Here is a 13489-nt window from a genome sequence, read left to right as displayed (position 1 = left end):
GTAACCCAGCTAAAAGTGTCTGTAAGGGCAAACACTGTGGCACTTTTATAGAGTTTAACTGCGTTTACTTTATACTGTATGTTCCCCTCTGACCGAGAAAGAAAGAGCACAGAGGTCGAGCTCCAGAGTTTGTTCACGCTTGGGGTTGTCCAACGGGTGCTGCTGGACACAAAAAATGCATCCTGTGTACTTATAAGTACTCTTAAGTGACACGGATTTAATCGCTATCAGTGGTGAGCAGGCAGTAAGGTGAGACAGTGGAGTATCACGGAGAAGGTGGAGAGTGTGCTGGGGTTGAATATTATCCTGAGGTTTGATGGGGTTTCATACTTCTCATCCAGAGAAACTGTGATTTCTCACTATTGTTATTCTTTAATATCGATGAAAGTGTGTGGTAACAACTTAATAAAATCTGAAAAATAAATAGAGAACAGGAATTATTTTTAGAAATAGACAATCCACAGTTAAAATCCAAGCATAAGCTAAAGACGGATTTATAGTAGCCACAAAGGGTTAAGGGGAGTCCTGCTGTTGAGTCAGAGTCAGATTTCACCCACTGATAACACCAGCACAACACTACATGGATGTAACATACACAATCAGGCCACACTGTGCTTTAATTGTATTCCCCCATTAACTGTGCTTACATTCCTCTCTTTACTTTGTAACAATGCTGGGAAGCTCCATTGTTTCATGAATACATACGAGACTGAAGGTTTGCAGTGGAAAAGGCTTTGCAAGATCTTTGCTCCTGAAAGGAGAAGAACATTTAGCCTTTTCAAGATGTCAAGGAAACTATAATGTGTGTGTGAAATGAAACGCATATAATGTGTGCGACAGATTTATACAGACGTCAGTCATTACTGTTGCTACACCTGACTGTTTGCTGAGACCAGGAGTGGCCTGTCAACTGCCAGAGAAGGACAGAAATATTACAGGCTCACGCCATTAAGTCCACAAGTGGTGACAGCCTCGCTAAAGACACTGGTTGAGATTTTTTTGCAAGATGTGTCGCAAAAGATAATCAGTGGAGTCTTTTCACATTTGCTCCGCTGAAAATTCAGACTCTCTTTACTACAGCTATCACTACCCTTATTAGTCTCCCCGCTCTCCACAAATGGCTGGATTCAGCTCTTTGGAGGATCTTAAAAGGCATTCTGTGAAATGTAAAGACACTGAAGAAGCTGAAGAGAGATGAGTAAATGACAAAATGACTGGAATGTGTTTAAGGGGACGGATCGATTCACATTAAGTGTGGTAATGAAAGGTATTCAAAGGTGGAATTTTCCTTTAACGACTCTAACCTGCACTGCCCTGAGACAAGAATAGTGAAAGATACAATGAGAAGAGCGAGAGAGAGAGAGAGAGAGAAAGAAAGAAGCAACAGCTAACTAGGAAAAGGAACAACATATGGGGGAAAATCCCTCAGGCCATTCTTTCAATTATCTCTCTGGTCCCTGGTGTAGGGATCACTCGCCCACCAATGCACAAAACCCCGACATCCCACCACCTCGCACCAAATGAGAAGAAGAACCGCTCCGACCAAATCCCCACGCTGATAGTAATAATGACATCATGTATTTAATGCAGAGAATGTATGCAAATAATGATGGTGTGTCAGAGATTAATATTTCATTTGCATAAATATATTCCGCCTGTGAACACAAAGGATCGCCGTATTTGAGAAACAAGAGACAGTCAAACTGTGATTTTCATTTCCTTATATGAAAAGAATTGAATCATCAGCTTTATAATTTTTTTTTTTTCCTCCAACATGTTTAACCCCAGACGACCCTGAACAGGATAAGCAGTTTAGAAAATGGTTGAATGAATGTGCATAAGAAATGATGCGCTAATTAAATGTTAAATTCATTAGACACGATTAATTGTTAAGTCTGAACTAGAGGTGTAGCATAACATAGCCGGTGTTCATTAAAAATATTATTTTGTTCATCTAGAAAAAAAACAAGGATCCTAATTATACTGGATCAACTTATTTGCAATGAGGAGATAATGAAATTCATAATGTCAATATATGTGACTGTATGGAGGTGTAGGTGCAGCACATTCAGACAACATCTGCCCATGTGTGATGCACTTCCTGGCTCATGTCCCGTGCCCACATGCAGCATGACAAAGGGTTATCGTGGGTCAGCAGGTTTAAATGCCTCCCACACAGGTCAGCTAATGATCCTTAAGCTGGGAACAGGCCTTAAGATTACTGAAACCGACATCGACTAGAATCCCAACACATTACATCTTTTTTCACCAACCCACACACATCTTTTTCTTCTGCACCACATTGCTAGCCAAGACACGGAAATGCAGCAAAAACACAAAATCTTGCATCTAATACTGCTCAAATAGAGGAAAAGTGCTACATTTGGATGAAGCGGTCGATGAAGAACTGTGCACTCTGCAGAAACCTGGAGGTGAGAGAACTTCGTAACTTCAAGTGAACTGAAACCATTTTAGAAACATTGTCTCAGTTACAGCACAGTCTCGCCCATGGCTCTGATTGGCTAATCGTTAGTTCCCCATGGCACTAATTGGATCATCTGCTTTTTCACATGATCCGATGAGTTTCATGTCACAGACGAATCAGTTAACTCTGGATTCAAAGGTCTGGACCCATGCAAGTTTTGGCCAGTTTTTAGAAACAATTCTGTCTCCTGCACGTGATGGTGATAGTGCTGTCATAATTATATTCAACATAAAAATAAGTAAAATACAACAGAAATGCTAAAAATCTTAATGTAATTATGACATTTTGATGAGAATTAGGGGCAGCTTCTGGATCAGACAACGAACAATTAGACAACAGTACACTGTCTTATTGTAGTTGTATGCAATTACTGTTTACTGCTGGGCCACAAGCACACTGCAAAAAATATGATGTCCAAACATGCACTTGAAAATCAAGTACATTTACTTAAACCCCAACATTTTAGAAACTGATTCATCTTTCAATCTGTTCTGTTAACGAATGGAGTCGAGGTGTCTGAACATTTGCTGTTCACTGTATAGCTGAAAGCCACAGACCATACAACGCAGAGACACTGGCGTTAGTAAAACCTGGACAGAATCTCCCATCTACAGTCACTAGATCAGCTCCACGACCAGGGGCCGTACCCTCTGCACTGAATTAAACATGCACACTTAAAACAGCTAACAGTTAGAGGTAGTGCTCTTTGTCTCCCTCATTTCTTCCCACCAATAAAGTCTTTGCCAGCCAATTAGCATGGCCGACTAAAGGCCGGCACACTGACGGCCAGAGCTTTGTGATGTGAGTGCGAGTCATTTTTTGAAGCCCTCACTATTTCAGCTGCCGCTGCCTGTAAGCAAAATTAGCTCGACACGTAGTTTGTGAAAACATCTGTGTGCTAACTGGAATTATGTTTGCTGCCAGACAATATTAGATGATCAGACGTTCTATCAGGAAGTGTTGGGGACTATTGGAGCCCTCAGTGATTTCTGTGGTGTAGCTGTTTGAGGTAGAGGGCTCTGACAGGAGCTTTTAAGAGGCAGAGAATCCATTAGACAAGGGTCGCTACAAAGTGGCCAACTATTAAAAATGCAGCAGCACCATTATTCTCTGACCCAGCCTACAACTCCTGTCTCCTTCACTGCATCGCTCTTTCCCTTTGGTCTCTATCTCTCTCTCTCTTCTTTTGAATTCTTTTTTGCTGCTGCCATCTGTTCTCTTTTTGATATATCTCACTCTACTCTCCTTCACATCCCTTTTTCTCATCTATCCTCCCTTTTCTCTCTGCCTCCTCCACATATTTTCTATTACAAAACTGGCAGGGGTGAGCCTCTCTCACCCCTCCGTGCATGCACTGACCCACTGAAGCTTTTTCACTCTTATTCAGCATAGCGGGGCACTGGTCAGCGTCCACTACTGTACTGGGACAAGAATAGAACAGCCCACGGAGAATAATAAATGGACATATATGGGTGGTTAGGAGAGTCCCTTTTAAGCAGTAAAAACTACCCAGACCCGGCAAACAGAACAGATGGTAGGAGAGAGAGAGAGAGAGAGAGAGAGAGAGAGAGAGAGAGAGAGAGAGAGAGAGAGAGAGAGAGAGAGAGAGAGAGAGAGAGAGAGACCAGAACACAGTGGGAGAGGCAGGAAAAGAGAGAGAGAGGCAGAGAAAAAGCAAGGAAAGGAGTGAGTGAGAATGTTGGGTAGGGCATTAGAAGAAGGCAACATAAGGTTATACCTTTTTCTCTACATTTGCATATGATGCTATCAAGAGCAGAGCTGAGATCCACACTGAATAGCTGGGTCTTAAACAACAGGCACATGATAATATTGTCAGTTGTAAAACTACAACCGATGCAGGCAGGCAGATGTGTGAGGAGAAACAGGGCCTGAGCAGAGTACATGTTGCGCTATAAACACGACACCCTCTGTTTACTTTGCACCCAACACACACATGCATGCGCGCACACACACACACACACACACACTCACGCTATTCAGTTTTCTGTATGTGTGTGTGAGATGTGTGCTGCATAATTTATGGTCGCTGTTCCTGCTAAGGCGAAGTACTTTATGTTTGACAAGAGGAGGAACAGAGGCATGGAAGGAAACAAGGGAGGAAGGAAGGAAGTGGTAGGAAAGAGGGGCCAGGAAGACGGAGCTGATCCATTTTCTTGGTGTCCTCTTTATGTTTACACAGGCGTATCTCCATGTTGAGCGTGTGCACGTCCCTCGTTTCCACCTGCCTTCATGATGTTTACTCATCACAGCTAAGCCAACCACTGACCACATTTATCTAGCGCATTATAGAGAGTAATTGAATGTGAAAAGCTCATTTTTGAAGGATGGAATATTCTATTTAGATGTCCGGGCGTGTCCGCATGTGTCATTACTTTGATATCAGCTGAATGCTGTTTCTCATTACCCTAATTAAAGCTCCTCGTGTGCCACTGAGCATATTAGCACACTGATCTGCAGCAGACTAATGATCGGCTGGTTGATAATGTGAAATTTTTTTTTTTTTTTTCCCCTTTCAGCTTCTCTCTTATCTCGCTTTTGACGATTATCATCAAAGATTCACATACTCAGTCAATCATCATCTGAGGCTAAAAAGGTTAAAAGAAAACTTGAATACCTCTACTAAATTCAGAGGCACCACCATGAATGCATATGTAGATGACATATCATATCATATCATTCATACATTAGCACATCTCTCTCTCTCTCTTTCTCTCTCTCTCTCTCTCTCTCTCTCTCTATATATATATATATACAAACACATATATATGCATACATATACACACACTCACACACACACACACACACACACACACACACACACACACACACACACACACACACACACACACACACACACACATATATATGACATATCATATCATCATATCATATCATTCATACATTAGCACATCTCTCTCTCTCTCTCTCTCTATATATATATATATATATATATATACAAACACATATATATGCATACATATACACACACTCACACACACACACACACACACACACACATATATATATATATAAACACACACACACACACACACACACACATATAAATATATATAGAACTGCAAGAGTTAGAGTATATTTTAACTAAAGAAAAGGAAGAGCGCCTGATTTCTCTAAAGAAGCGTCCCACTGATCAAACTTCTAAAAAATGTTTGCGAATAGAATTTCTGATTATCTGAAGCCTCGTGGTGGGAACAGGCATTTGCCTCGTCAGAACCGAGCAGCCATGCATGTCACGAATGCCACTTTTCCCCTTCTAAAAAAAGCAACAAGTCAGATTTTGTTGTTATTGGTGTGACATTTGGTGTGATGACACATTCCACCCCGACCACAGGAAAACGCTCAAAAAAGTACCAGCAACAATCACAAGCTAAGATCATTTGTCTTGCTCCAATTCGAGATTTCACAGACTGGATTTCCTGCAAAATGTAAGAAAAATGCTGACTAAATGATAACTAAATCATGCCCTCTGAGCAACATAGCGGGCATCAACAATATGCCAACTTAAACTAGCTCACAGAGGCTTTTAAGGAAATCTCAAACATTGACTGTGCATAGGAGAGACAGATTTGAGCTATAGCTTGTCCCTCCAGCAACTGTATATATCCTGTGGTTAAATTTTAACAAATCACACAGAGAATGCAACAATGCAGCTGTGCTTTGGCATTAACCCTCGCACTGATCCCCTCAAACCCTCTTACAGCCATGATTAAGGGCCACAAGGCTCACATAAGAGGGCATGCCGTCCCTCCCTGCCCCTGCTAATGCACGCTAACTGTACCTATAGCCCATTATGGAGGCAGAGCAAGAGCAATTCTCTGTTTAATAGCTGCACATTTACACACACTCTGTCATCTGGCTGAGCATTGTTAGTTTAAGCTAGTCATTTCATAGCTGCCTTTGTGTGAAGGTGGTGCATGTGTGTGCGTTTGAAGATTGCTATTGTAAAGCAGTGAAGGCTGCGCAGATATACCACACACACACACACACACACACACACACACACACACACACACACACACACACACACACACACACACACACGCACGCACAATTGATTTCCACAAGAAGAGAGCCTCCACTCTCTGGAATCAAGATTAATAAGAGGCCATTTACATCTCCAATCAGATCAGTGGGGGGGGGGGGGGGGGGGGGGGGGCATAGAGAGAGAGAGAGAGAGAGAGAGAGAGAGAGATGGAAAGTATGAGAAAGAGCTAAAAAGAGATCACACAATAAATACAACTGGTTAAGTCTTTGTCTCCTCCATTGTAAACAAAGAAAAGAGCCTGAAAACCAACTGCACACCTACATTCACACCCACAGACCTTCACACACACCCATGCGTGCACACACACACACACTCCTCATACTTGAAGTCAGAGATCAGCAAAGGCAGATCAAGCACTTGGCTGTTGTCAAGGTCCATATAGATGGATAATCTAGCTAGTCTATGGGGCCTTTGACACACACACACATGCACAAGCATGAACGTATGCACTCACACAAACATGCATGGCTGTTCTTCTGGGACCCAGAGAGCTTTAATGACACCAAGCTGCACTGAGATGGGGTCACTGTTCAGTGGCCCCACACACAGAGACACGTACCCACATTAACACAGGATACACACATGCACTTACAGACTTCCACACACAAAAATGAGCAAATGTATTCAGTTCACCCTCACACCCGCATTGACGGATCATGTACAGTCACGGATACAAAACCGACATACAGGATGCAGGTTTTATTCATATATGAATGTATATGCGAACACACACACACACACACACACACACACACACACACACACACACACACACACACACACACACACACACACACACACAGCCTGAGAGGAAACACTGGGGAAGGTAGGATCCAATTTGATTTGACCTTGACAGCAGAGGGAGGGAGGGCTGCTGGGATGGAGGGATGGATGGAGCGTAAGGAACGAAGTGATGGTCTGGGCCAGATGCCTGTTGCAGATACTTGAGAGAAATTAGATGACCTTGAACTGATAGAGATAAATCATAGAACAAGAGACAGCAGTGTGACATAAAAGGTGTGACAGACGTGCATCAAACGGTGAAGTTAATCTAACATACAGGTGCAAAGTACAGCATCATTTCTTGCGTAATGGACCTACAAATCACAACATTTTATCGGATGCTCCTGGATTTACTGAGGAGGCTGTTTAGGAATGCTGCTTCTTTGTTGCTGCTGGAAAATTAAACAAGGTTCCCTTTTGAGTGTTATAAAACTGATACAATCATAACTTTTCATTTATTTATTTTTGTAAATATGCAGCATTAATGTAGCCACAAAATTAAGGGTGAAAATGCTGCCAAAAACACTGGCTGTCAAAGTTTCTGTAAGCATGATTTTCTGAGGATTAATTCTGTTTCTATAAATTAAAGAAAAAACAAGACAATTACCATATATATCTTTGAAGCTTCTTTCATTAAAAGGAAACTTTAAAAACAAGGTTTATATTTTCCAGTAGCAGACATGCATTCACTTCTCCAGATTAGCAAACAAGAAGGAACGCTGGTCACTGCAGACGTTTATCACGCCCAAATCACAGATGTGCATCAACTAAGTTTCCAGCTTCTGTTTGCTCATCATGAGCACATTCTTAAAATTATCAGACAGCTCCCAGATGTGAATGTGTGCTGCTCCAAGATCAGCAGATAAGTCTGTGCTGTCGGCATGCTGCAAATACAATCTGCACGTCATCTACAAATGTACCCCGCAGTTAATTGGAAATATTCATTTTATTTTCTCGGCTAACGCTGAGTAGCTGCTACAGTTTTCATGTTTAAGGCAATGAGTGAAATGTTTTATAGTGTGTGCTTGAATCACTTAAACTAAACTGAGAAGATTGTTTCATCAAAACCTAAATTGCTATTTTAGCCAATGTTTTGTTTGATCAGTATCAGTTATATTAACGCCCCCCTCCTCCCAAAAAAAGAAAAATCGTAATTCTGTGTTTACTGGATCTCAATACGCTGCGTCTCCACCAGCTTTCATCTGTGCAGTAATTGTCATCCACTTGTACTCTGTGTTTTGCGAGGCGGCAGTAACAGCTTCTTTCAACATGACAAATATGATATCGTACAAACTGTGAGTGTTTTAAATGTTATTTTTAGGGTGCGCGGTACTTTTGGTCAGTAGTTTAGAAATTCCAAGTGATATTTATATTTTCACAGTTTGTCATTTTGCTGAAAAAATAAAGAAAAACATCTAAGTGTGGAGGAGCAGAGCTATTCGGGTGCTCTCAGGTATGTCTTGTGTGCAGTATGCAGCTGTCTGCAGAAGACAAACAGAAATATCAGATTGAAAATAGGCTGAATGCTCAGTATTAAATCATTTGGATTGCAATCTAGGAAAAGAAATCCTACTGATGGGCTGCAATGCATCATGCAGTCTTTTGGTTCAAGGTTCAAGGTATTTTTATCTATGGATAATAATTTTCTTACCTGTTCTTCCCACACTTCCCACTGTGTCCACTGAATAACATGATCACTCTATTCTCAGAGCATCCCACTCCTACACTTTTATCTTTGCTTCTCTCTCCATCTCTCTTGCCTACTGACATGTACACATTTACTAAATATTGCAGCAAACCTGCCAACTCCTCACACTTACTATCACACAAAAGAAAAAAACAAATGAATCAGAGCAGACAAAGGGAATGGCGGGTACGGCAATATGATGCAAAAGCAGTCGATCAGGCCGTAGATATCCATTTTCCTCTTCTTGGTGGTAGAAGGCTGAGAGTGGTTAATATCTTGTGTGTGTGGATCTGTGTAGGTATGCTACGTGTGAGTAACAGAACTGGAATAAAACTGAAAGAACAAAGAAAAAGACTGAGCTCAGTTTTCTGTACTCCTGCTGATCGGAGAAGTGAATCAGGTTCCATCCATCGTATCTACAACATGCTAGAAGGGGTGAGTACAGGTTGGGGACAGCCAGTGAAAGGAGGGGGAGAGAGGGTGTGTGTGTGTGTGTGTGTGTGTGTGTGTGTGTGTGTGTGTGTGTGTGTGTGTGTGTGTGTGTGTGTGTGTGTGTGGGACAAAGTAAGAGAGAAAACAGGGACTGAGGGAAGGGTGGGCCTCATGCCCTGAACTTGAACTTGGAGCTGGTGGGGTCAGAGAGGGGAGGATGGGGTCAAGCGCTCAGTGTGAATGGAAACGGAAAAACCCAATAACTCCCCACTCAGAGACAGATGGGGGAGAGGGGACATGGTGCCATTTAGCAAGCTGTCGTGTGAGGCTATTTCAGCATTTATCTCAGTGCTTTTCGAGCAGTCACTATGGGACCTGAAGTCAGTCATTTCTGGTCTTTTCCTGGCTTGGTAAAACACAGTCTTACTCCTAAAATATGCTGCATCAGAGCCTTTTTTCGCAGCCTGGTCAGTAGATTAAAGAACATGACATAATTTAAGTAAGAATTACTTGAGATATAAAGAGGCAGCAGATGGAGAAAATCTAGTTAAGTAGAGTTGCGAGATGGCTTTGAGACAGTTACAAGATGAAAAACTGACATGTTTTTGCGACACACAAACACGTTCATTCCCTTCGAGTTGGAGGGGTAAATTAGGTCATCCACGCTGACCATCCTACCTTGGTCTGGAGATAGTGGGGGTAGTAGTAGGTGTAGTGGGGGTACATTGGCTGCTGCTCCAAACGTTTTCCCATGTAGCTGGAATCAACTGAAGGTCCTGGAGGCTGGAGATAGAAGCTCGCAGGTGGGGTACGTTCACTCCGAGGGGCTGGCCTGGATCCTTCAGATGACTGCTTCCAAGAGTGGAGGATGCAGAGAGAGAACGCTCTCCTCTCGCTGAGGTGTGCTTGATAAATGCACAGAGGAAGGGAAGGATGGAAGGGCAGATAGGACTTGGAACTACAGTCTGTCTACTTGTCTGGGAGCTCAGCGGGAACCTCACAAAACCATTCTTCCCATGAGTCTGGAAAGAGAGAATCCGAAGTGGCAGCAAAAAAGGGGCTGGGGGAGAAGGAGGTGGAGGGTGAGGAAAGGAAGATATGAAAGGATAGTCGGAGGCAATACAGGAAACAATAGGGGGGATTGAAGAGCAGGATGGAGAGAGGTTAAAAGGAGAGGGAAGAAGAGGAGGAGGAGGAGGAGGGAGGAATGGATGGGATCCAGTTCCTTGCACTCTCCGCTCTAAAAATCAGACTCACTCTTTTTCTTCTCTGTTGCCCTGAACATGCCCCTCAATTTGCTTTCCGGTGTCTCTTACTCTTGTCTCTCTCCGTCTCTTTCTCTCTTCCCGCGTATCCGTTTCCCTGTCTCGTTCTTCCTCCCTCTCTCTCACACCAGACGAGACCCTGATCCCGCCGGGGGCTCGGCTGTATCCTGGAGAACACACGCCGTCCTCCGCTCTATCCTCACAAGACAGTTAAATCAGCAATGAACTCACAAATGGATGTGGAGCTGGAGAGAGAAGAGGAGGAGAGGAGGAGGAGGAGGAGGGGGAGGAGGAGGAGGAGGAGGAGGAGGAGGAGAGAGGGTGGTCTGGAGCTGAAGCTGTGACTGCCTTTTTTCTCACTCTCTCTCTCACTCCCTCCTTCTTTTGTTAAGCTCCGGGGATAGATAGGTAGATATTGCTGGAGCCCGGCGTGGAAGATGAGCAAAAAAGAAAAAGCCTCGGTAAAAACTCCTCACGCTCAGGAAGAAGCAGCCTTATCCAGACGCACACTCACACAGAGGAAAATCCCTTCTGATCCACAAGGTGCCTCCTCCAACTCTCTTCTCTTTTCTTCTCTTCCCCTCTGCAATCCCTCTCTTTCTTCTCCAGCTTTCTCCCTGACGGCTCGCTTCCCACTGCGCCTGGCAGCCGTCACTGTGTGTGTGTGGTGGTGGTGGCAGTGGCGGCAGCAGCGGCGGCGGCGGTGTGTGTGCGTGTGGTATGTGTGTGACTGTGCATGTAACTGAGAGGGGAGTGTATTTGTGTGGCTGTTGCCGTCTGCTCCACTCTGCGTGCTGAGGCATAGAGGGGCTCGGCTTCAGCGCAGCTTCGCTCCTCCCCTCCCTCTCTCTCTCTCTCCCTCTCTCTCGGTGTCTCTCTCCCTCTGTGTTTTTCATGGAACTATAGAACAGTGGGAGTGGTTGGTCCTGCCCTCGTTCAGCCCCGGGGTGTGTGTGTGTGTGTGCCGTACATAGAAACTGAGAGAAAGAGAGACAGAGATGGGCTGTTCTGCTGGCAGAAAGGCGGAGCTGGGGAGGGAGTATGAAGAGCAGGAGCTGGGGTAAAGGGTGAGAAGAGGATACACAAGGAGCAGAATTTGGAAACAGAGAGGCCCCCCTACTGGCACTCTATAGACGCAGCAATGGCACATTTTCCATAATAAAAGCTGTCTTTGGATTACTTAAACTGAGCAACATAATAGCTACATTTTCCATTTTATCTTAGCTATTATTAAAAGCCCTTTTCTATCATACGGCATGTCAAAATCAGCTGGAGTAACCAACACACACGTGTGCACATACATGCATGCAATCAGGCATGAATGACCCTCCAATATGTGCACCCCAGTGCACTCTGGGACGCTCCATTCACACATGCCCAGTGAAGGGCCCAACATAGAGTGTGTATGTAGTTCAGCGGTTGCGTGGCACAGTGACCCACTGACACAGTGCTGCCTGCTATGTGATGTAACCAGGTTTAAGTAGTGCTCTTACATAAGCACAGTGAGCCATGCATGAAAAGACTGCTCTGCCCTCTGACTGCAGCTGTGTGCGTGTGTGTGTGTGTGTGTGTGTGTGTGTGTGTGTGTGTGTGCGTGTGTGTGTGTGTGTGTGAAAGAGACAAGGGCTGGCAGACAATGCAAGTTCACTAAAGTGGAAAAAAGGGCACGAGAACAGAATCCAAACGCAAAACCCTCCTCTAAGATAAGGGCTTTATTCCTTGTGGGCAATTAAAGTACTTTACAGGCTGTGCAGCAACGCATCACTTTGTTTGTGCTATTGTGCGCCCGTCTGAGAGAGGTTTTTTCTTTTTGTCACTGTGCCCATGTGTCTGCCTGTATTTTTGTAGCATTCTCCTGTCAGCTTATACAATACACAATAATGATATGTTTGGCTCAGAGATATACAATAGAACATCGTCCAGTGCAGCATATAGAAGGTTGTTGTGTAAAATTAAAAATACAAGCAGCACATTCGGGCCAGGCGCCCACAACACATTGTTTCGTCAAGGCATCTCAAATTTTTCCAAAGTGATTTTGACGTCTGACAATTCTGCTTGTTTGACTGCTCACCAACAAAAATATGAAACATGTTTGATGCAGATTAGCACGTGCCAGACAAGATAAGGAGCAGGGACGGCAATTAAATCGGCAGCAACCCACTCACAACTTACTAACTAGTGTTATGTATGCATAAATGTCCTGGGGGATGAGCGTAAATGCTACTCCAGATTTGAGAAGTGGGCAAACATTATGTACAGCACTGATGATAACAGTATACAGTATACAATTAACAACTGTATACTGATGATAACAGTATACAATTAACAACTGTGAAACTACAGGGCCGTCACTTTGCTATTGGCTTAATTGGGCTTCCAGCTAATGGAAACTTTTTACTTGACTCGTCTTGTCTTACCTCAGCAGCTCTCTGAGTTGTAACCTATAACACAGTGCAACATCATGCCTGGAGGCGAGCCTGGACTCGGCTCCATGAATCACTTGTATTTTCATTTTTCATCTGTATCGCCTTGTTAACCATGTGACAAATTGAGTTTATTATTCCGCAGACTGAAACAAGTGTGTCTTCAGGAGTGCATTACATTACGTGCTGTAATTTGTATACAGTTATCATTTTTAGCTATGCAGTGCTCTAATTAGATATTCTGTTTCTCTAATCTATTTTTGTCTTTGTTGCTATCGCAGTTTAACCGTGAATTTCGTTTATAGAGCGTCTGTAGCTTTTACACAG

At 43.5% G+C, this 13489-nt stretch overlaps 1 protein-coding gene across 1 annotated transcript in view; it reads right to left on the bottom strand.

The window, feature by feature from the left end:
- Positions 1–11511, bottom strand: part of LOC139333496 (RNA-binding motif, single-stranded-interacting protein 3-like) — a 134895-nt gene extending 123384 nt beyond the window's left edge. The window contains exon 1 of the mRNA XM_070965953.1: positions 10153–11511. Coding sequence (XP_070822054.1) covers positions 10153–10227 — 75 coding nt within the window. The 5' untranslated portion in view covers positions 10228–11511. The remainder of the gene's footprint in view (positions 1–10152) is intronic.
- Positions 11512–13489: the final 1978 nt, after the last annotated feature.

Source organism: Chaetodon trifascialis, chromosome 7, assembly GCF_039877785.1.
Source record: "Chaetodon trifascialis isolate fChaTrf1 chromosome 7, fChaTrf1.hap1, whole genome shotgun sequence".
Classification (NCBI taxonomy): domain Eukaryota; kingdom Metazoa; phylum Chordata; class Actinopteri; order Chaetodontiformes; family Chaetodontidae; genus Chaetodon; species Chaetodon trifascialis.
This window is presented reverse-complemented; position numbering and strand designations above follow the sequence as displayed.